The 24,925-nt window shown below is 32.7% G+C and overlaps 1 protein-coding gene across 3 annotated transcripts; it reads left to right on the top strand.

The window, feature by feature from the left end:
- Positions 1-5,541: 5,541 nt before the first annotated feature.
- LOC117914621 (aspartic proteinase-like protein 2) lies at positions 5,542-23,619 on the top strand. 3 transcript variants are annotated; one of them, XM_034830026.1, is made up of 10 exons: positions 5,542-5,947; positions 7,568-7,697; positions 7,838-8,085; positions 10,482-10,703; positions 13,537-13,699; positions 13,809-13,882; positions 16,929-17,016; positions 20,130-20,205; positions 21,162-21,233; positions 23,380-23,619. In XM_034830026.1, exons 1-10 carry the CDS (start codon positions 5,661-5,663, stop codon positions 23,526-23,528), a joined length of 1,509 nt encoding a protein of 502 aa, XP_034685917.1. In that variant the 5' UTR covers positions 5,542-5,660; the 3' UTR covers positions 23,529-23,619. The 3 variants fall into 3 exon arrangements, with proteins under 3 accessions (XP_034685917.1, XP_034685920.1, XP_034685919.1); XM_034830029.1 differs by lacking the exon at positions 5,542-5,947 and adding an exon at positions 6,853-6,936; XM_034830028.1 differs by lacking the exon at positions 5,542-5,947 and adding an exon at positions 7,316-7,404.
- The last annotated feature ends 1,306 nt before the right edge of the window (positions 23,620-24,925 follow it).

The raw sequence follows: 24,925 nt of genomic DNA, 5'->3' as shown, positions 1-24,925 counted from the left end.
CAACCTTAGGCTATGTTTGGTTCTAGGAAAATAATTTTCTCATATTTAGTTTCACCCTGAAAAATATGAAAAAAAATCAAATATAATTAAAATTAATTAAAAGTTTATAAAATTTGAAATTATTTAATTTTTTAATACAATAAAGAAAAATAAATTAAATGAGTTTTAAAAAGTATATTTAAATAATTTTTATTTTAAAATTTAATTTTTATTTCATTCCACTTTTCTTCTTTATTTTTTTCCTTTTTATTTTCCCTCAAAATTTTCGGAACAAACATTGACTAGAAATTTACATACTTCCTTTCCAAGTTCCAAACGAAAGACTGCCACATTTCAAAATTGCCCATGTGGTGATAAGGTCTTGAAGGTGATTTGCATAAAAAAAAATAAAAATAAAAATAAAAAATAAAAAATAAAAAATAAAAAAGAAGAAGAGAAAAGCAACATTGGATAGGACACTCAAGTATCTCATAAGTTTAGTACCTGCGACGCTCAAGCAACCCCTCGTGGGACATGTAAGCGCTCCACATGAGAACCGTTTCTAGACCACATTTTCGCATGGCTTTCATTATTTTTTTCTCCATTGTCTCTCTCAAGCGTTTCTTCCTATACATGATCTAAGGTGATCACTTTTGTGGTGAGGTTTGATCTGATCACTCTTGACTTTGACTCATTATGATTGACCATACCGTGCACATTCTTTTATGTTTCTACTATTGATCAATTTTTTATGCTTGATCCAACTTTTTTTATTTTTAATCCTATACGTGTTAATCACTTCCTAATGTTTGATGAAGAATGTTTTTTATAGTAATTTTAAAGAGTGTTTTTATCATTTCTCATATTTGAAAATTTTTTTTCTTATACTTGAAAAAAATCACTATCAAAAGGACTCTTAGAGGATAGTAATTTTAGAAAACATTTCTAACATTTGAAATTTTTTATTATTCAAGTATTAAAAAAATTAGAAACATTTTCTAAAATCACTATCAAACACACTTGAAATCCCATAAGAATACCCTAGCGAAGTGGTTGTTACCTCTCTATCTCTTTAGAGATGTATAAGATTTTCTACTTCTATTCATACTCCACTTACTCGGGAAGATCTTCTAATTGGTTGTTTCCAATCTCTATAGCACTGAAATCAATTCTATATCAAGTTCTTCAAGATGCATGTCAAGCCAAAGCACTAAATTGATCTATAAGCTTTCTATAACACTCCAATCTTGAGGATCTTCTATAAAAGGTGTTGAAATCCTCTTGTTACTATTCAAAGGGCTACATACCCACACAACACCATACCAGGATGTTCTAAACAAACATTCATGATTCTCTACTCAACATATAATTCTATATTATGATGTATGAGGTGATTTTCGCAATTACTCTAGAGATTATTTGTCATGCCATACACTTAATGTCACATCCTATTAGAGCTCTAATGTTTGGTTCAAATGTTCCTACACTGTCTCCATAGAAGTGCAAGGTCATTAATATTCAAAGTTTGCATGGAGAGCAAAGGCCTCTTGTAGTTTAAGTTTTGATAGCTAGCTTTACCAAGCTTACTTGGGTCCATGGTATCTTCACTATTATGCCTTCTATTCAAAATCTTATTAGCACTAGGTTAGCTGCTCAATCGCTAGACTACTCATTTTCTTTATTATTCTCCTTACACACTACTCATTTCACAAGTATCTAGTTATTTGAGTGTATTAATTCAAGTAATAGATTCATCAATAAAAAGAAATAATATTGAGAAGATCATGTTATTTATGTTGAATGTGGTTGTGAGGGCTTAATCGAGTTGTGAGACCTTAGGATCCTAGTTGAAAGTTTTGGGAGAAAGCATTATTATTTTGTTCTAAAATTATCGAAGGGAGAGATTGTTAATGTATTAGTTTAGATTGACAATTTGCTTAGAAAATTATTGGTTTGAAACTACTTTACTACCACTAAGTTTTATTTTGACATATTCGAGTTGTAGACATTGAATTTGAAGGTTAGGTAGTTATGTTTAAAGTTTGAAATTAGAACAAAATATTGACAATATAAAATGCATATTTTAGTCATAACTAAGCATTATAATGTAGGGAACTCGGATCACTCTGTTCCTTATCCTAAGCTCAAGTTAGGTACATGAATACTCCCGAGGGCTTTTAGATCCTAGTAATAAAAGTAAAAAAAAATACAATTTTTACCATAAAGATTTAGAATAACAACTTTAGAAAACTTTGTCTGTGACATGGACATTCCCAAATCAATTTCTTTCAATGAAGATTTGTTTAGTAGTAGTCAGAAGCCTCGTAAACCCAAGATCTCTTGTCCAATGGCTCTAACTCGATCTTGGAACTCCAAAGGGTAGGTCTTTGGAAAGGAGGAAGCTATGGTTTTCTCTTTCTCTGGAGGTGGAAAGCAACTCATTTGAAAGGTGATTGAAACTTTAACCCTTAATAGGGTATTTATAGGATTCCTTAAATAGACTTAAGTGACTTAAGCCCATCAAGGCTTAAGTCACTTAATCTAACCCAAAATGAGTCTTAATTGATTAATTAAACTCATAAAGTCATTTAATTAATCAATTAACCTAATCTATAAACCTTGTTTACTAACTCCTTTGTAATCTTGCATGATTACCAAAATGCTCTTATGTACAAATGTGAACTTTGAGTCAATCCAACCCTTATAAACCATGTCATAAAGATACATGAGTTTGAGTGAAGACCATTGGGACCCACAGGAGTAATGGTTTCCTCAAAATCCATTTTTGAAGTTAATTTAACATTCCATTATAGAGAATTAACTATACTCTAATACCCTTTATAAATAATAACGAGACAAATTATGGGTCAGTGACCTATTATTTATTATATGTAAACTCCTTATAAACTAGTATTCATAATATAATAAGATAGTGCTATCAATTATTAAGATTATCTTTACAATCTTTGAGTTATAGATCTTTTTTATTATGTGATCAATTGACATACTTTACCTCTAAGGAACATATGTCAAATATCAGAACAGGAAATATGTTTTCCTATTATGATAGGGCTAAAAGGCTAGAGTTTTGGTATAAAAAAGTGTTTAAAACTTACTTTGGGGCGTAAAAAGGAAAAACTTGAAAATTTCAAAGATCCCGATTATTCTAGCCTTGCTCCTAATTAAAAGTCCAAAAATCAAAATTTCAATTCAAAAACTTGAAAGTCCTTTCAAGAAGGAAAGGTAAAGATTAAGGATTTAAGTTGTTGAATGTAAATGTGATTTTAAGGTGATTTATTAAGGAGCAAAGGAATGTGTTGTACCATAGACATAAAGCAAACATATAAATGCTAGTTGAAATAAGATTCATGAGTAGGTGAACTTGAGACTTCACTTTCAACTAATTACTGAATCCTACTATGAATAATATCACTCAGAATCCAATAATAAAATGCATATTTTAGAACCATCTTTATATACAACAATAGATGAATAAACAATATATATATATATATATATATATAACAAAGAGCATATTTTCTATATAGATTTTTTATTCAAACAAAAAATCCATAGAATCAATACTCCATGCACCCATTGATATAAGGTGCAATATCCTTGGATCGTGTACATAAGCAAGTATATGGTGCAATACCTTTGAACACTTCAATCTTTTTGGGATTATGAACTACTTGCTATCTAACAAGCAAACCATACTTGTACCTCATTTGAGAGAAACATAAAGTGTCATGTAGCAAAATCATCTCATTTAACACACAAAGTGCCAACATGCTAGGTATGGACTCACCTTACCTCTAGGACTAGGTCAAGTCATACTACTAATGTTGCAACTACATGCTATGATCATTCAAATGGCTTGGCCAATTCTATTTGTAATCATGAACAAAAAGCTTTAATGGGAAGAAATTGACAATTATGAACTCTTGTACACACCTAAAGTTATGCACCATATTGTTTATAATCCAAACTCTAAATATATTAGAATATTGCTCCTTTACTAAAAGAGATTAAACTATATCCATTATGGTAATGAATTTCGTAATGAACCAATATCAAAATGCAATCTCTTAAGTAACTTTTTGCATACAATCTCAATTTTAGCCTATCCAAATCCTAATGACTTGGGTTTTAGGAATAAAACGAAACACACGAGGTATTTAACATGTGTTATGTGGGCATTTGGTCCTTTAATTAAGGGTCACAATCATTATCCACTAGTCATAATTATTTATACCACACATTTGTATGGGAAGAACAAAGGAGGATTGTTTAGATGGTAATAATCAATTATGTCAAGTTAATTAGTTGTTATTGACTTATGAGATGGTTCTTAACAATGCATATGGAGTCACATAATCATTTATGTATCATCCCTTATCTCCATCCAAACATCATTCAATCTTCCACAAAACTTGGTTTATGATAATAACATTTATATGTGTCTCTTAGCTTGCAACTTCGACACTAGATTTCATGACAAAAGATTGAAAATTAATCTCAGAAGCTTGATAAACAATAAAGATTCAAAGAGTATTAAAGAATTATTTATATGTCTCTTAGTGAGCAACTTTTACTCTACATTTCTTGATAGGATACTAAAAAGTCTTACATGTAAGGTTACAAAAACTTCATAAACAATAAAGTATCAAAGAGCACCAAAGAAGCTAAGATAAATGATAATAGCCACTCAATGTGATACTTGTGAAGAGTTGTGGACTTACTCATGATCTAGCAATATGGAATCACGACAACAAAAGTTTAAAAACTCGATAATTTCTTTTAAGCATATTATCTATGATCACACATGGTATTTTGTTTCTTATTTTTATCAATTCCTTTCAATCTAACATTTATGTCTAGTAGTAAAAGAAATAGAAGTTGTTACCATACGATAGGGTTTTATGTTTACGACTTAAATTATAAAAATTGTTTTTATTAATGATAAAGATACCATTTTTAAATATTTTAATCAAATAAAAATTTGTTTTCCAATTTGTTCAAATTTTGATCAATCTTCTAAAGTATATTAGAATGAGGCCATGGTCTGAGGGTTCTATTTGAACACTTCTAAAAATTGAGTTGGACTTTCAAACTCTAGTTTAAATACTTAAAAATCTCTCCAAAGCATTTTAGCCCCTTACAATTCAACAAGATAGATACAATATAATAATAATTTAAAACTATAGAAATTTTTTTGGTAATTTCTTAAATTTTTAAGGCTATATTTAATTTTAGGAAAATACAAAAAAAAAGGATAAAAAATAAAACAAAAGAAAAAAAAAGTTAAAAAATAGATTTAAAATAAAAAAATTATTTTTATATACCACTTCAAATTCATTATACTTATTTTAACTCTTTTACGTAAAAATTAAATATTTTTAAAAGGTATAAATTTTTAATTCATTTTAATTATATTTATTTATTTTCATATTTTTGTTATAGTAAAAAAAGGATATTTATTTATTTATTTATTATTATTATTATTATTTGAGACGGGTCAAAGGAAATCACCTCGAATGGCTTTCAGTGGAGAAAGGAAAAGAAAGAATTTTCCCATTAGGAATTTGATAGTAGTCCTTGCCTCCTTGGAGGAGCCAAACGCAGCTTTCCCATAAGCTCCCAGGTCTACGCATATGTCAATTGGAGATTGAGAGAGAGCCATGTCCAAAGGGCCCAAAGCCATCATGCTCATCATCAGACCTCCCTGCCTCTTCGCTCCGTCACCTCTGCTTCGAATCCTATTATTATTACCATTATTCCTCATCATCTCCATCACTGTTACGACTCCTGTTTCTGCAAATCACGGCTTTTTCAGTCTCAAGTACAAATTCGCAGGCCAGAAACGGTCTCTCGCCGCCCTCAAAGCTCACGACAACAGCCGCCAGCTTCGGATTCTTGCTGGCGTCGACCTCCCCCTCGGCGGCACCGGCCGTCCCGAAGCCGTCGGGTTCGATTTACTCCATCCTTTTTCCCCTTTTCCTTTTGTTTTGAAAAAAGTTACTTTTTGGGTTCAAATAGGATTTTGGGAATTGGTTTTGCTTTAACGTGTTATAATTGATCAGTGAATATTACACCTTTCCATATCTAAATAAAATTATGCGATATGAAAATTTGATTCGAGATGTGTTCAATTTTGCGTTCAAAATAGGAATTTGAAAGTGGGAAATTTTTTCTTGATTGAAGTTGGTGGGGCTATTTTAGTTATAATTGTTTCCGAATACTTTAGTTTTCCATAAGAATAGGAAAAATTCTGTTAATATGTAGCTATGATATTTCAAAATAGGATTCTGGACGGTGGGTATTTTTTCTTGATTGGGAAGTGGATATTTTCTTGATAAGTTAGTGGGCTTAGTTAGGTATGATTTATCACTGAACACTGAAAATTTCCATTTTCACAAATTGTTGCTGAAATCTGAATATCGACTTGCTAGTATGAATTTTTTCTTCTTTTTCTTTTTGAAGTATAAATTCAGAGTAAAAAATTTGCTATTTTTTGCTTGTCTAATGTTGAATTTACCCTTTCATTGGTTTGAAGTAGGATTCAAAGTGGGTAAGTTAGGTTTAGTCACTTTAGTGAGTTTCTTTTGGACATGATTCAGAGCTGACCACTGAAATTTCCAGTTTTACTGAAAATAAGGCTGAAAAAGTTGAGCTGGAATCTGTTGAATTGTTGCTAGACATGAAATATTGACTTGCTATATGTTATTTTTAGAAGTATCAAATTAGAGTCATGAATTTGCTCTTTTTTTTATTAGCCGAACAATGAATTTATATTCTTCAGGTTATTCAACGCTGAATACTGAAAATTTTCGAGTTAATTACGATCTATTAATCATTGAAATTTCCATTTTAATGAAAATAGGGAAAAATTGGGCTGGAATCTTTTGAATTATTGCTCAACTCTGAATATGCAATTGATATGTATAATTTGCCAAGGTATCAAATCAAATTCCTAACTTTGATATTGTTTTATTAGCCTAGTGATGAATTTACGATTTTTATAATTTTTTGCACTAATTCTGCTTGAAAGGGTTTCATTCATGTTGGGTTGTAACTTGAAATGAGTTAATCTTGTGCCTGAAACAAGATGTGAAATGCATCAGTTGAGTTTAATGAGTGCATTTGTGTATGGTTCAGCATTGACTAGTGTGACTATCTGGGTTAAGTGTGATATAGCAATTACTCAAATTTCCATTTTCACTAGTAATAGGGCTGGAAAAGTGCTCAAATCTGTTTAATTATGCTGCACAATAAATCCACTTGATCCAGTCTCCATGAGATTTTAAGTATCAAATCAAAGTTGTTAATTTTCTGTTTTGTTACTTGCCTAATGATAAATCTACTCTTTCAGCAGTTTGAAGTTTTTAGTCCTTCAAATTCAGCACCAAAGATTTTCAATATCAAGTAAGAAAAATGCTTTTTTGAACACATTAGTTCAGTCCTACAAATACAGCACTACTAGGAATGGCCAAACACCTGGAAAACCTTGTAATTGTTACAAGTTCTTGTATGACATGTGTGCTTTCTATGCTTACTTTGTTAATATATGTTTTTGAAAATTTTGTAGGCTTTACTATGCTAAAATTGGGATTGGAACACCGGCAAGGGACTACTATGTACAAGTAGATACAGGAAGTGACATTATGTGGGTTAATTGTATTCAGTGCAATGAATGTCCCAAGAAAAGCTCTCTTGGTGTAGGCTTCTCATCTTGCTCTATGCTTGTTACTTGTTTGATTTTTCTGTGTCGTATTCCTTGCATTAACAAAATTTTCCTTCAAATATTTTAGCATTGATTTTTTGCATTTTGTTTTTTTTCTTTGTTTTCTTCTAACAGATGGAACTCACATTATATGATATAAAGGAGTCACTCACTGGAAAATTGGTTTCTTGTGATCAAGATTTTTGCTACGCAATCAATGGTGGCCCTCCATCTTATTGCATAGCTAATATGTCCTGTTCTTATACTGAGATATATGCAGATGGGAGCTCCTCTTTTGGATACTTTGTAAGGGATATTGTACAGTATGATCAGGTATCTGGAGATCTCGAAACTACATCGGCAAATGGCAGTGTTATATTTGGGTTAGTCATCTTTTTAAAATTTATTCCAATGTCATGCATACGATATATGCTGTATTTTAGCTGTAAATGTCAAAACTTGTAAGTTCTATCATATGTACACATGAAATATGTAATAAGGCTATACAATTTTCTGAGGGTACTGTATCAGGAGGATTATGAATTTGACCTTCATATTGCCAGTGACCTGGTTTACACATGAAGGTCCTTGTGCTGATGCTATAGTGACTTCACCTTTTTGCAAGAAGTTTGGAATCATATTTGCCCTTTTCAATTATTAGTTTCTGTGAAATTCTGAATTAGTCTTCTTCACAAAAAATCAAGAGATACACCAGAATATATATCTAGTCTCGTCTATTCTAGGAAAGGATAATTCATGATATACATGGTAATTTAAATCAATTCAAATGTCATAGTTCAGCTATACACAGAGTCCTAAAAGGAGAAAATCCTAACTAATTTATAGCTGTACAAGAGGAGTCCTAAAAGGAGAAAAAGTCCTAAGTTATAAGACTCAAAACTTTCAACGCTCCCCCTCAAGCTAGTGAATAGGTGATTCTTCATTTGGAGCTTGCCTATAATTCCTTGAAACGTGGTAATAGCCTGCCCTTTAGATAGAACATCTACAAGTTGGCCACCTACCCCAATATATGGAGTACAAATAAGATCACTGTCAAGCTTCTCCTTTATGAAATGTCAATTTACCTCTGTATGCTTTGTTCAATTATGTTGTACTGGATTATGAACAATGTTAATTGTAGACTTATTATCACAATAGAGTCTCATAGGGTGTGTCCACTTGATTTTAGGATCATTTAAAATAATCTTAAACCACAACAGTTCACAAATTCCTTGAGCCATTGCTCAAAACTCGGCCTTGGCACTTGATCTTGTGACCACTGGTTGCTTTTTACTTCACCAAGTGACTAGATTTCCTCCAAGAAAAGTACAATACCTTGATGTTGATCTTCTATCTAAAACTGATCCAGCATAATCTGCATTCGTGTAGGCTTCCAAGTACAACTCCATACCTCATTTGAACAACAACCCTTTACTAGAAGTTCCTTTAAGGTAGTGTATGATATGATAGACAACTTGAAGATGAGAGTCTTTGGGATTGTGCGTAAATTGACTGATAATGCTTGCAACATATGGAATGTTCAGTCTAGTATGTGCTAAGTAAATGAGTTTGCCTACTAGTTGTTGGTACATGCCACAATCTATGGTTCGATTCTCTTAAGGCTCTCCTAATTTGTGGTTTGGTTCTAGGGGGGTATCCACTAGCTTACATCTTTTCTGGTTTGCACATAGTTTTTGTTGTGAAAGAAAGATGCCCTCCTTGGAACAAGCCACTTCGATTCCTAGGAATTACTCCAACCTACCAAGCTCTTTAATTTCAATTTCTTTAGCTAAAGACTGCCGAAGAGCCTCCTTTTCTCTAGACCACATTGTGATCCCTAAGCCCAATTCCAACTTTCCTCCATAAATTCTAAAAACCCCAATTTTCCAACTTGTTATACCTTGTCCCACTAAGATTCTGTTTGCAACTTTATAGCAATGAAGTGATTGTCATTGGAAGGTGATTCACAGTTCTCTGTTAGTATCCCCCTTTTTTTATGATGGCAGAGTGCCCCTTATAGATCTCTTACTTGGATTGTTTGTGTTGTGTTGACATTTTCTTAATTGATTTTTATCTTGTCAATTTTTTATGCGTTGATTCCTGATAAGCAAGCGGTTTAAGATTGTGTTTAAGCTTAAACTGAGACTGGTATTGAGGTCTATAGTTGTACAGGATTCAATAGACTATATGGTTGTACAAGATTGCGTTTAAGATTAAAACTGTTTTTTGTAATCTATTATCTAAAAATAATCTAGTTAGTAATGACTCTGTTGTTTCTGTTTTCATGTGAACAAAATAGACATGTAGTAGTCAATGCCATCTTAAAGTGTAGCTGGTCAATCAACTATTTTGGGTTTGAATCATATAATTTGGGAAAAAATAATTACTCAAGATGATTTACAATAAAAGAAAATATTTGAAAGAGAGTAGAAGGGTTAGATTTGATGGTCGTAAAAATTGTTTGTGATATTAGTTTATGTTTCCAGTGAAGTTTGTTGTGCCTGTAATTATTTTGTTATTTTCTTCGGTCATCTTTTTTGCTCCTTTCATCATCACATGTAGATTGTCACAATGGATGAGGTTCCTTAGAATGCGTTCTATTTTGCTACTATATTCTTGATTTTTGAATTTCTTCAAATCTGTCTAAAATTCTGTTCTGGAACTTTGTAGGGCCTTTTCTTATCATTGTTCAGGTTGCAGTGTTTTCACTTTGTGGGGTCAATTAGTAATTATCTACTCTTTTATTTTTTTCATTGTCTTTTTGATGTTTTTGGGACAGGTGTAGTGCTACACAATCTGGGGATTTAAGTTCTGAGGAAGCTCTTGATGGGATACTTGGTTTTGGGAAGTCAAATACGTCTATGATTTCACAATTAGCTTCTTCTGGAAAAGTGAGAAAGATGTTTGCACACTGCTTAGATGGTTTAAATGGAGGTGGGATTTTTGCTATTGGGCATATTGTGCAGCCAAAAGTTAACACAACTCCATTGGTACCAAACCAGTATGTATATATTTCTCTGTGAACGTCTGATAAAAAAAATAAAAAATTCTGTGTGAACTTTATTGTTGTTTTTGATCTTTGCAGTCTCTATTTTTTTTTCTTGGTAATACTTTGTGTTTGTTTCTGCTGATGTATATGGTTGGTTTCTTTTACAATTATAATATTCTGATGTCTTCTTACATAAATGTGCTGTGTGATTTTGGAAGAGTTGTGGTAGCTTCTGTAATATATCTTGAGCAAGCACCCCTTGTGCTTGACCTTAGTCATCTTTTCTTTGGGCATTGGTTCATTTGTTTCAGTGATCACGCAGACTAGTTTCTGGTCTAGTTATGTGCATTCACAATTTGCAGGAACTTGATTAAAAGTTTTTGGTCTAGTTATGTGCATTCAATTTTAAAAGTTTTTCTGTCAAAATTGAATATAAATCTCAAAATTTCAAAATTTGCAAAATCGAGATTTAAAACTATGTCATTTTTGGTGTTGATGTTCAGGTATCTTTTATGTATTGAGTAGTGAACATGTGGAAGTAAATGGTACATATTGGTGCAGGACGCTAAATGGATTTAAAAAAATTTATTATTTGTTTTTTTCAATGTTTGCAGAACCAGACCAGTCATTGAACTGGAAAAGTTACCGGTTCACGGTTCACTGGTCAAACCGGCGGTCGAACCGCGATTAAACCGGCGACGTCATAAATATATAATTTATATATTATTGAAATTAAAATAATTATAAAAATAAAAATAATATAATTTATATATTCGCGTGAATAAGACGTAATAGTTTTGAAATTATTGTGAGAATCAAATTATTTTATGAAATTATTGTTTTAAAGAAATTATTTTTGTCCAAAACTCATTAGAGAGAAAGGTACAAATTTTCATAATATTTTTTAAATAATTAATATAAATATATATAAAAAATTGAGAAAAATACTATTTTAGATCTATTAATTTCTAAAAAAAAGGATATACAACATTTATTACAAAGGAAATAAAAAGTGAAAAAAACGAAAGAGAACACTTTATAGTTTATATTCCTTTTTGAAAAAAAAAAAAAGGAAAAGAAAAGAGTTTGAAGAGAGAAAGAAATGGAAAAGAATGGGGAAGCGAGAGAGGTGAGAAGCCCAACATTAAATCACGCCCCATCCCCTCTCCTATCAATCTAGACTTGGTTTCTTTCTCTCTCATTTCTTTTACCTGCTCGGCTTCTCTTCAACGTCGACGAATCCTTGATTTTCTTTCAGGTGAGTTCACTTGTCTTGGATTAAAGGGTGAAATGATGATTCCAAGCCATTTTCGTTCCCATTTTTGATTAATTTGTGTTGCGGATTAGAAATTTTCTAAAGCGCTCGTGATTTTGATTTTGATTATTTATTTATAAATTCGGGATTTCGTTGCCGGTGGGTGGGATATGATTGGAGTCGAGGAGGGCGACTAGGTTTTGAATATTGGGGAAAAATGAAAATGGGCAAAATAGTCATTTTGCTTTTGCGTAACCGTGTTTGATTCCTGTTTTCTTTTTACCATTGTGCTCCTATTGGTCCCTTCATCAGGTCGTCGTCCTTCAGGTAGGGGCGAGAGGTTGGGGGTTATCAAAACGACGTCTTTGATGTTGTAAAAAAAAAAAAAAATAGTTGAACCGTCCGGTTCTCCTGGTCCGATTCCGATTCAATCATCTTCCGGCCCAATTCACCGAACCGGACTGGAACGGTGACTGGCCGACAGTCGGACCGGCCGGTTCGGTCTGGTTTTTAAAACTATGGTTTTTTCATAGTTGCCTTTTTCCTCACTGTTAGAAATTAAACCTAGAACCTCCCACATCCCCTCCCAACCCCTTGCCCCTTGAGCCAAACCTTAAGGGCTATCCTCCACTTATGCTTGAAGATTATGGAATTCCTCTGGATCAAGATCACCTAGAACGTAGTTATAACAGCCACCCAATTAATAGTACTCTCTCTGCCTTATCCACAAAGAGCCTTCCTGCTTACCAAGGATGATTCAATGGATCTAGCTTCCTTCCTGGTTAGCCACTGGCCTTTTGATTAGATGATCTAGGATTCTTGATTTTGATTGTCTTGGTTTTACTGGGAAGATTGATGCCTCTAACTAGAGATGAAAAGAAATCCCAGCTTAATACTCAAAATCTTTATCAAGATTTAGTTTCATGTGAGGTGCCCTGTAATTTGACTCACTGCTTAAAATGTAAATAATGGGACCAAATATGGCTGTAAATGGTTTGACTGAGGATTTCATACATGTTTAGCCAGGAAAAATTGAGTTTGATGATTTCCTTAATGTGAAACTTAATTTTATAGTTTTGCATGTGTATCATACCTTTTGATAAAAACTAAAAATATGTAATATTTTGGTTGGTAATTCTTGGGAAGTTTGCAACTGCTTTGTCATAAGTATAGGTTTGTTTGAATAACTTAGATGAACAAAGGCCCCACTATTAATGTTCATTGTGAAGCTTTATTAATGATGGTGAGAATTCGACTCTAAATATGTATATTCAATTTGACATAGGTTTACTTTTTTTATTATGTTATATTAATGATTTTATCAAATCCTATTGCAGTTTTTGGTAAAGATTTAAGATACAAACAAATTAATTGTCAATGAAGTTCCTTGCATAATTTTTCTGATTTCTTGAGCCAAGTTTTCTGTTTCCTGTATGATAGTCTCCATGTTCTCTTACATAATACACATCTTGCCTTTTGGATTGCCTAACGTTTCTTGTGCAAAAATTTAGGTTTCCTTTTATTAGTCTTGTTGGATCTTGGTCTGCAGAATACCTTGAATTAAACTGTATCTTGTTATAAAAATTTTAGGACACATTACAATGTCAATATGAAGGCAGTTGAAGTTGGTGGTTATTTTCTAAATCTTCCAACAGATGTATTTGATGTGGGAGACAAGAAAGGAACAATCATTGATAGTGGTACAACCTTGGCTTATCTCCCAGAGGTGGTTTATGATCAGTTATTGAGTAAGGTAGGTGATAAACCTGCCCATATAAATAAAAAATAAATTTGTTTGGGATTCTCTTTATAAATTGCGTACTTACATAGTTTAATATTCTTTTTTTTTCCCCTTTTTTTAGATATTTTCTTGGCAGTCTGATTTGAAAGTACATACCATTCATGACCAGTTTACGTGCTTTCAGTACTCTGGAAGGTATGATGCATAGCAGTTAGCTTTTGTGACTAATTCCAAGCAATAGAATGTAATAGTTAAGAGTTATTGATGTTTGTATTATTTTGAAGATAAGCAAGTTGAAATTGTGAAGTCTCTTCATATTGTCATGTGAATGTCATTTCATTGGAGGTTTTTCTAGTCACTATAATTTATATTCAAACATTATGCTATTATATATGATCCTCTTGGCGGACAGGAGCAGTAGTTTGTTAATGCATCTTCATTTGAGTAGTAAATCGATAGAAGATTCACTGTACATGGTGGCGGGAAGTGAGGGAGGGAGGGAGGCATGTATTGCCACTTCTTATTGTTCTACCTACTAGGTTTAGTAATAGGTACCCAATAGTGAAAGGTCCTTGCTAGCAAATATTCATTTTTGTCCAACTAACAAATTTAAATTTTTATAAAGAGGATTGTTGATGCACAACTTTTTTTTAGTTTTTTATTTAGGGAGTGGTACTCTGTTCTCGTATGGCTATGTGAAAGGAATTTGCATAAAACCTTTGATAGATTGTCTAATAAGACTCATAATAATTCACATAATGGCTTCGGTTTTCCTCTTGGTATTAACCATAACATTCAACTTTCTTCAACCCCCAAAATACTTCCAAATAAGTACTTCAAATTATGAGGTTTTCAAGTGTATTCTGTACAGCCACCTATATTGTAAGTGGTTGGGTTTGAGGTGCGGAGGTTGGCTGTAGATCAGTTGCAATGTCTGATCACACTGCTAGAATTGGGGTGCTGTAACAGCTGAAATTCATGAATGGCTTTCAGCTGTTGCTGTTGAAGATTCTTTCCACAACATTTAGCTGAATCTGAGAATCTTGAAGAAAATGAACAGCTTTCTTCGAAGGAGTCAAAACTTCCTTTATGTTAATGTTAACTGTACCAGCAAAGATACAGCCTAACAAGTTTCTTTTGAGAGCTTTTTCTTTGTGAAGTATCAATAAGGTTGATGTTAATATGAAGGGTGGGATCCTGGAGGGAAATAATCAGGAATTTTTTTTTCAGCAGATAATGATGATGAAAGTCATCAGAAAAAGTTGATGTGGCTTACTATTCTTAAAACAATTATCATAGAACCATACAATGCAATCAACATGAAGTTCTGTTGTAGTATGTGGCTCATATTTGAGCTTCTTTTTTCTCTCGTTGGTGTGGTGTGGGTTCTCTCTGGTATAGTTAAGGAAACTCTCATTGGTTGGCATGGAGAGTTTGTGGGGGAAAATCCGTAAAAAGGCATGGCAAATGGCCCCCTTATGTATATTTTGGTCAGTTTGGAAGGAAAGAAATTTGTTGGCTTTTGGGAATGAGGTGCTGTCACTCCAAAGGCTAAAACATTCTTTTGTATGTAATCTGTGGTCTTGGGTTAGAGTGTTTATAGTTTTGAACCCTCGTTCTCTTGATAGTTTTTTTGAGTGGCTAGGCTCTAGTTAAAGGTAGGGGTCTCTTCCCGCTTCCTTGGGTTAGAGTTTGTGGGCTGCTTTTGTATACTCCCTGTATACCTAGAGGGCACTAGTTTGGTGTCTCCTCTTTCTTTTTTAATATACTTCTCTTTACTTATAAAAATAAAATAAAATATTTGAGTGAAAGACATATGGAGAAAAATGGGCAAATGCCAGAGTGAATTTGCCCCCTGCGGTATGGTTCAGGGGTATTTTTTGAATTTCATTCCTAAGGGTTAGTATAAATACTCTTTTATGTAATCCGAATTTGATACATAGTGAAAATCCTCTTTCCCTGTTTCTGTGGACATAAGAAATTAGCTGAACCACGTTAAATCTTCGTGTTCTTCTTTCTCGTTTTTCTATTTTTCCGCCATTAATCGTTGCACGGATTCCAACAAGTTCTCAAATGTTTTGTGTTATATCTTTTGGATTTTTCATGTTACGTTTCTTTTTCTATGTTTTTTTTTTGATAGATAAAGGGAATTATATTAAACGGAAAGAGGAAACACTAAAAAAAGTGCCCTCAAAGTATACAAGGAGTATACAAAAGCAGCCCAAAGGGTTGAAACCAAGGTTGGGGGGGAAAGAAACAAAACACTTCACCTTCCCTTGCTTAGAGCCTAACCAATCAAAAAAGCTAATAAAAGAAAAAGGGCTCAAAACTATAGACACCCTAACCCAAGACCAAAGATTACATACAAAAGAACATTTCAAGCTTTGAAGCGAAAACTCCTCATTCCCAAAAGCTAAAAAATTTCTTTTTCTATGTAATAGGCTGAAATATTTATAAGAAAACAAAGAGTGCCCAAGGGAAGAATAAGATGTCCTTACTAACAGACTAACAAAGAAGATAAAAACATGGAAAAGCAAAACTATACACAAAGCAGATGAGACAACACTAATAACCATCAAGAATGGTAGCAGTCTCCTCTAACCTCTAAAAACACCTCACCCCTCTTAGCCAAATGATCTGCTTCTTGATTTTCAGGTCCTAGGGCTTCAGCTGTCAAAGTTTCTACCAAATCTGATACAGCCAAAATTGCTGTCAATGTGCAGTCAGACCTCCATTGTCTTTCTTCCTGTGGTCTAAGAATTAACAATTTGAAGGCAGACTTTTAAAATATGAAATATGTAGGTTTGAACATATGAAATATGTAGGTTTGAACATGGAAAATTTAAATACAGATGTAATTTTAAATTTCACGTTATTTAATATAGCGATGCCTTGTATTTCCATTTCTTATTATATGTTCATTTCCCAAACATTAGATTTTTCTTTCATTATTTCTCTCACAATATATGATATGATACTTGAATTTGATACTTGATTGAAATAGAATGCAAAAGTTGGCAATATGAATATCCATGCTATCTGGACTATATTCTTCATGTTGTATGCTTTGAGAAGATAATATTTTGTCACTCCACATCTCTACTTCTATCTGACTCAATGTGTAGGAATATGTAACTTCTTACTTGAATGCTATCTCATGCCATCTTCTGTAAAGTAATTCCTGTGTTTATAAAAAAATTGAGGTACAAGTCTTATTTATATGATTACTTTTCTCCTGCAGTTTGGATGATGGATTTCCGGCTGTCACTTTTCATTTTGAAAATTCACTTTACTTGAAGGTTCATCCCCATGAATATCTATTCTCATATGTAAGTATATTGCATCATTATTGTAAACGTTCTTCTCGGTTATGTTGCTTTATTTAGTTCCTCCTCTGCCACACACCCCAACTCCCCCTCCCCACCACCACTTAAAACAGATTTACAATTTCCTATTGTGCAATGATTATATGCATGCTTTTGATATTTATTGGCCTCAACAATCGAACCTACATGTATGGTGATTTAGATAACCTGGATTTTAGATTTTTTTGTTTTTGCAGTGAACCTTTTTTTGACTTTTGAGGTGTCAGTTGGATGACACAAGTTTACTTCTTTTGTAGAAATTTTTTAATATAGTTCCTTATCCATATCCTTGTGAAGTGCCTTACTTCGATGTAATGCATGCTGATACTTTAAGCAATTCTCAAATTTATGAATGTGTATTCCAATAGGAAGTTGTGAATGTGATTGATTTCTCCATGGGTCTTCGCTTTAGGGATCAAAATAACAGAAGTCCTTGATGATTCATTAATGCCTTTGGTTATTATGCAAACCCCACCATAGAGCTTTTTGGTGGGGAAGGGGAAGGAAGAGGTTGGTTGTTATACACATTTTTTTTTTTTTAATTTTAGAACTTCTTGTTACTTGAGAAGGCAATGCAGAATCCATATAAATTTCTGAAACTTCATAGTTTTGTCCAACTTGTGTTCCCTTAGTTTTAGCTAGAAACTTGACAACAGATTTTGCAAAGCATTGGATTTTTTGTGTTGAGAGAATAAGAAAACTAGAAATTTCAACTTAAAACTAGGTATGATGCCACCAGTAGTGTGCAACCTGTAGTTGATCCTAATCACATGATGTTTGTAATTGTTAAGAGTTTATTATTTGCTAAATTATGGTAGGTGTATTACTGTAATCTTCTCTTTTTTACTTTAATAATATAAATATGTAGAAACATATGGGAAAGTTGACAAGAGAAAAACCTAGAACCCCTTTATTTTTTTCTCTCTTTTCCTTTCTTCAAAACCAATCACAAGTTCATTGTTTCAACTCTAATTAGTCACACACACTCTTGCATAAACTCCAAAACATGAAGGCTTTGTTCCTCATAGAGACCCGCCAAACCTGACCCCCCTCAAATTTGGGCCTAATTCAATATTCAATCGATGCTTACTTCTCTTTTCAAATGATCTCTCAGAATTCCCCCTTTCCAATCACAAGTATCCCCTACAGGCTCTCTCAATTTACTGACAACCAACTGAAATTGTAAAAATCAAAAGGGAGACATTGGAGAAGAAAATGGTAGCATCTGCAAACTGCAGATGAAAAACTCTTACACTGTCCCTTCCAACCTGAAGGCCCTTAATCAGGCCACACTCTTCAGCATTCTCTATCATCTTGCTGGTGGATGTCATAATGGTCACCAAGATGGGTGAGAGAGGTCCCCCTGATGAAGGCCTCTAGGGATCTCAATCGAACCCTTGGCAATTACCATTGATGGGCACAACAAATATAATTAATGAAAGGCATCCTTGAATCCAATCATGTTACCTGGACTCAACTGTCCTGTAAAAAGGATGTGATTTGGGAAACTCTAATCCACAAGATCGTTAGACATCTCTTTTCTAAACATTCTTAGTTTTCTAGTCATACTTTTCTAAGTTCTTTTTCAATGTGAGGTGCTAATTCAATGAATAAATTGACTTGGATTCAATAGGAAGTTACCTCTAGCTAAAAATTTATTGTACAAAATCTGTAAAGGAGAATACCTTATTGGGGGATCCTTTAAGCAAAACCAAAGAGAGTTTTCAGCCCTAATTGTTTTAAACCCTATTTGGGAGAGCTTCTTAAGTGCTTAAAGCAACGTTTGATGGTCAAAAGCAATTTTAGCAGCGTTCAGATGGAATTCAGAAATGTGGGCCCTACACTTCGTGCATTGAGAAAGCAAAAAATCCATGCTTTTCCTCAAAGATGATGTGGGAAGTATATTTTAATTTAATTATTAAATTTTTTAAAAGTATCAACATTATTCTTATTTTTAGTAATAGCATTTTTAAGATATAGTTTTCAAACATAAAATTCATTTGCACAACAATAGTATTTACTTTTGCTTCTACTTCTTCTACTATTAAACACAAAAGTTAAACTCTATCCCAAATAAGCCATTAGGCATTGTTATTTTCTAATTAGATCTTGTTCCTATTATTAAATGAGAAGATATGACGTTGCCATGCCATTGTTATAATGATTATTAGCATTATTATTTTACTTTTGTTAAACTATAATATGGTTTCAATATCTTCCTTTTCTCCAATAAGAATCAATTGGTTGGATATTTGATATAAATTAAGAGGTCATATAAAATTAAATTTTCTTGAAACTTATTTCATATTTTTTTTCATTTTGTTGTATTATTGTTCCTTCTAATATTTGTTGTTGTTGTGGTTTTTTTTTCCCCATGGTAAGCTTTCTAATTTTTTATTTATTGGTGTATTTTAATGTTATTTAGTTGGCCATATGCAATATTTTGCACTTCTTACTTGTGCATTAGTTTTTATGGATTCTTTTTTTTTTTTTTTTTTGATCAGATAGTTTTTATGAATTCTTAACCTAACATTTTCTGTTTGGCTATGTGATTTGGTTTTTTGATATCTCTGTCTAGTGTCATATTTTGTTTTTAGTTACACATTGATGTATCTAGGTGCACATGCATCTGTAGTTTAGAGAGTCTATATGTTTTTACTTTGTATTTTCTTGTTTTTGTATTATTGTAGTTTAGTTTTCTTTGGTGGGAAGATTCCTCATCCTTCTCTTGTACTTCTTTTTTCCATCAATATCCATTTGTCATTTTCGATCAAAAAAAAATAAAAAAATGCATCTGTAGTTTAGGTCTTTTTCATGTCCTTGCAGAATGTTTCATTTGAACATTATTACCACTCAGTGGTGTGGAAATTGGTTTTTATTGAACTTTGCCAAACCATCACAACCTCCTGTTATCTTTTCTCCCATTGGTTTCTTTCCTTTTTCTTTTTTTTCTAACCTTCTTATGGAATCATTCATTTCTTATCTTGTACTGCATTTATTATTTGTACTAACAATTTTCTAAACTTCATTATCTTAATTTCCATTTATAAGTTAATTTGCCGTCATAATTTTGACAGGATGGTTTATGGTGCATTGGTTGGCAAAACAGTGGGATGCAATCCAGGGATAGAAGGAATATCACCCTTTTAGGAGGTATACTCCTAGAATTTCTACTTATCAGTGTTTAAATAACTCCAATTACCTAAGCATGACTCTAAATCCACTTGTAGTTTAGTTAGGGATTTAAACCATCACTGTTTGATTCAACAAGAACTTGTAATAGATGGATAAAAACACAGATTCTTTACCAGTTGATTTTAAAATTTTTATTTGCAGTTAACAATTTATTCTTGGATTGTTTTGTACATTTGAGGAGTTTATTTTATACTTTTTTACATTTCTTTTTACAATATCAAAAAATAATTTGTTATTGATAAAAATTGTCTTGAAACATATGTTGCAGTATGGTCATATTCAATTAATCCAACCCAACAAAGCCTTAATTCCAGGTCAACAACAAGAAGCCTTCCATTCCACTTTACCATCTCGTTTCTTTATCCTTGGCAATCATATCTTTTATCACTACCTTGTCACACATTCCTTATAGTTTTCCTCTTTTGCTTTTGAAAATTTCAACTTGGATCTAATCACTTATCCGTGCTACTATATTCTTTGCATTTCAATATCATTGCTAAACCATCATGCATGATGCCCTAATCTTGTCCTTAATTGGGCTAGCAGTAACTTGTTACTAATGCATCAGTTCTTATACTTTGATTTCTTATTCCATCATTCATCCGTCTAAACATAGTTAGGTCAGCTGATTTGTAGTTTTTGATATGCTTCTTAATTGCCCCACATTTTGTGCCATAAAGAGTAATTGGCTTTATAATCATCTTATTTTTCTTCTGTTTGACTTGATAAGTTTTCTTATAATTACAAGGTATCCCTTTTTTACTATTGAATGACATTTCAGAATTTTCTAGCGTTGAATTGTAATCCAGTTGAACTTGTCAAATCTGATAAATTTTAAGTTTTCCATAACTAAAGAATGAGTGTTTCTTGGTATTTATCTGAGCCATTTTTTTTGTTTCAATGTTCTATTGCAGATTTAGCACTTTCAAATAAGCTAGTCTTGTATGATCTAGAAAATCAGGTCATTGGATGGACCGAATATAACTGTAAGTATCATGTAATTTTTTCTTCATTTTTAAGAAAATGTTTTTGGCTGGTTTTGAAGTTTTTCGTAATGTAGGTTGCACATTTGAGAAAATTATTATATGCTAAATGGTGTCTCTTAATCTTCTAGAAAATTGTTGCTTATGGTTGTGATCATTATGAGAAAGTTTCCTGTAGTCTCTTCCCTCATAAATAAATTTGTCTGATATCTGAGATAGCTTTATTTATTTTGGAGTGGTTAGGTTTTCTTATCAGTATAATTACCAATCTTGAACTCTTTCTTAAGTGCGGTTAACCTGTGTGTTCAACTTTGATATTTATTTATGACAGCCTTGTTATGGAAAGTCTTAAAAAACTCTTCATTGAAACCAACCACCATTTTATGTCTGTTTCTTTCTTTCTTTCTTTCTTTCTTTCTTTTTTTATAAAAATAAGTTATTACTTGTTTGGATGCACTTCTTGTTTTTTGTCTTTTAAAATAATACTGCATGTGTTTAAAAATTTGAGGTGATGAAAGATTTTTAAAATTTGAGGTGATAAAAATTCTTAGTACGTCAATTTATCTAAACAGCTTTTAAAAGTCATTTATCTTTTTAAGTTAAGTATTGAGAAGTTCTTGCATCTTATTGCTAACTTCTTTGAATTGTGATAGCTCTTATATAAAAAGTATGGATTTACTTTATCTCTTTAAAAATTATTTTTAAAATTTTAAAATTTGAGGTGATAAAAATTTTTAGTGCCTCAATTTTTTTAAACAGCTTTTAAAAGTCATTTATCTTTTTAAGTCTCAAAAAGTTCTTGCATCTTATCTAGTAGTTATTTTTATTTTCTATTTTCAAAAACACAAAACAGGATGTATATCCAAATGACACCTTAGTTTTTTATTTTTATTTTTACGGTTGTATGCACCAATCCTTCTCTATTTATCAAATGGGTATGTTCTCCTGAGGCCCAAGTGCCAAGCATATAAAGCCTCTTGCCCACCTTCACATTAGTTGCAATCTGTAGTGTTTTAATGAGCCCAAAGTGAGAAGCATGTGATGACTTGGTGTTTGGAGGCCTACTAAGTTCTTTCATCTGTTTAAGGCATTTGATGCCTTTCTTTCAGTAGTGAGGACTGAGGACTTTGCTAGCCCTCTACCAATTATATCACTTATTGCTGTTATTGTTATGTGAAATCCTTTAAAAAAAAAAAAATAATAAGAAGGGAGGTGTTGGTGGAGAAAATGTGCAGTGTGGGGCATAACAACCCCAACAAAATCAACTAGAAAAGAGGCTTTTCTCTTGGTGAGCTGATCGATTTCTTGATTAGCCAATCAAAGCTTCCATTAGAAAGAACAATCAATATCCCTACCCAGTCCCAAATCCTCTGTATCTAATGGTCATATCTCCTTAGTCATCCAAGATAAAAATGTAGCTGAATGCCCCTCCCTAGTAGTTGTACCAATGGTTTTGATGACGAGCAATGTCGACAAGAAGGGATAGCTACTATATGTGTGCTATATTGTCTACATGATTTTAATGTGCTTCTGATTGTGGAAAACTGATAAAAACTTTCATATTCAAAATTTTAAGACACGGATATAACACATTTTGAGATTCAATTGTTTCATGTGATTCTACTTGCACAAGATTGCCGGACCAATATTAGCTTTAGTGCTTAATTGCTTTACCGTGCATTTTTTATTTGCTTGGCTTTTTCCCCCTTCCCAGGTTCTTTTTCTAGTCATTCCTTTTCTTGTTTTCTAAGTTAAATTTAACTAAAGACATATTTCTGTATTTTTTTTTTATCTGAGACATGCCAGTGGAATGGGAGATTTTTGGTCTTCTTTATTTTCTATATAATCCTGAATGTAGAAAGACAATATAATGTAAAGAGGTCTCCAAAACCATCAGTGGTCATATATCTAAATATTCAATTGTAACTGAATATTGATGATAATTTTCTTCAAACTGCCTAAGCTTTATCCCTGGGTTGGAACCCAGAGCCTCATGTGCTAGATTAATTGCTTTGGTCAAATGTATTTCATTGTTGGGAGTTATAGATCTTGGAAATATTTCATTGTGAAGTTAGGATAATTAATGAAGCATCATTGCAGTTCAAATGTATTTTTCCCCTTCCATTGACTTATATATGGTTGATTTCAGGTTCTTCAAGCATTAAAGTGGTGGATGAACAGAGTGGAACAGTACATTTAGTAGGTTCTCATTATATTTCTTCTGCTTGCAGTCTGAGTACAAGAAGCGCTATAATCATGTTGTTGCTAACAACTATGTTGTACACTTTAGTTTACTAACTGCTACAGTTAATGTGGAATACAAATAGTCAATAATTAATATAATTCATATTGAATGGTAAAAAGAAATTCATGAAAATAGTTGATAAAATGGTGCATAAACTTTCCTCCTGACATGTGCATCATCTGTATTTTATTCTAGCAATGGGAACACCTGGTGCTAAATGCAAGGTACTTTCAACTTAGGCTAAATTTCTGTTTTCATGGTGGAACCAATTTCTGGAAATTTGCCACAAACAGAACATCTAACAAGACTTGGTTCAAACAGGAAGTAATTAAAGAATGCAGTTTAATGGACTTTTTAAGGGAAAAAAATGTAATGTCAGTCCACTAAATACAACTGTTGGTTTTAGGGCTGTACAATATATCCCATGTGCTCACACCTCACTCACATAGATACAAGTAGGTGTCAAAAACATCCTGCACATCTTTCTACCATCAATTTTGTGACAGTAAAAGCTGGTGAATCTAGTGGATAAGAGAAATCACAAAACTAATAAACATGAAGAAAACACCAGGAGGGGTTGGTTCACAATAATCAAGTTAATCTTAACAAACAAATTGGGACTACCCACCTAATAAGTAAAAATAGAGGTAAATGAAGGTTATTTTAGGGTTTTTTTTTGTAGGGAAAACTGATGCAGTAACCAATGTTGAGATGCATTGTCAAGTTGATGTTCTAACATCACAGCAGTAATATAGCGCTTCACTAGTGAGGTGGTTGGATGGCTCAAGGATATTGAGCTTGAGGGTAACAAGGAGCTCTGTGGACTGCCTTTTAAGTGTCTAGCCACCTGCTAAAGGCTTGCTGGAAGCCTTTTGAACTGTTTTAAGTCTCTATTGTCCTTGGTTGGAAGGTTGGTGAAGAGCTCCTTTGACCATCTTTTAAGTGTCTAGCTTCATTGAGTTTTGGTGGTTTTGAATTGGCTTCTTTGTAATGGCGTTAGGGCTCTATGCAAAATCTTTAATGCTCTCTTTTTGCTGGAAAGGTTTTAGAAAGGTTGTCCTAATATTTTTGACAGAGTTCCACCATGGGTTTCATTAGCTGTGGAAAAATTAGGATTCTAGTAATTATGTCCTAATTTGGTGCAGTTGATTCCTAATTTGGTTTGCATTCAATTAAGATCGTTTCCTACTTAAAATTTTCTATTCTGGACTTTTAGGCTATTATTTCTGTATATAGTTGCTTTTTTTTTTTTTTTTTCCTTTTTGTACAATAGTTGTAGTGTTATATATAGCCTTGTAAACCTAATTCTGATTATAAATGAAAAATACATTTTTTTCTCAAACTTGGGGTCCCTATTGCTCTTAGGAAAGGAACCGGATCTTATATTATGCACCCAATTGCCAAATATGTGTCTTATCATAGGTTGTCTTTCTCATTTAGAGCTTTTACT

Source organism: Vitis riparia, chromosome 5, assembly GCF_004353265.1.
Source record: "Vitis riparia cultivar Riparia Gloire de Montpellier isolate 1030 chromosome 5, EGFV_Vit.rip_1.0, whole genome shotgun sequence".
Classification (NCBI taxonomy): Eukaryota; Viridiplantae; Streptophyta; class Magnoliopsida; order Vitales; family Vitaceae; genus Vitis; species Vitis riparia.
Note: the sequence above shows the minus strand (reverse complement) of the source record. Positions and strands in the feature narration are given on the sequence as shown.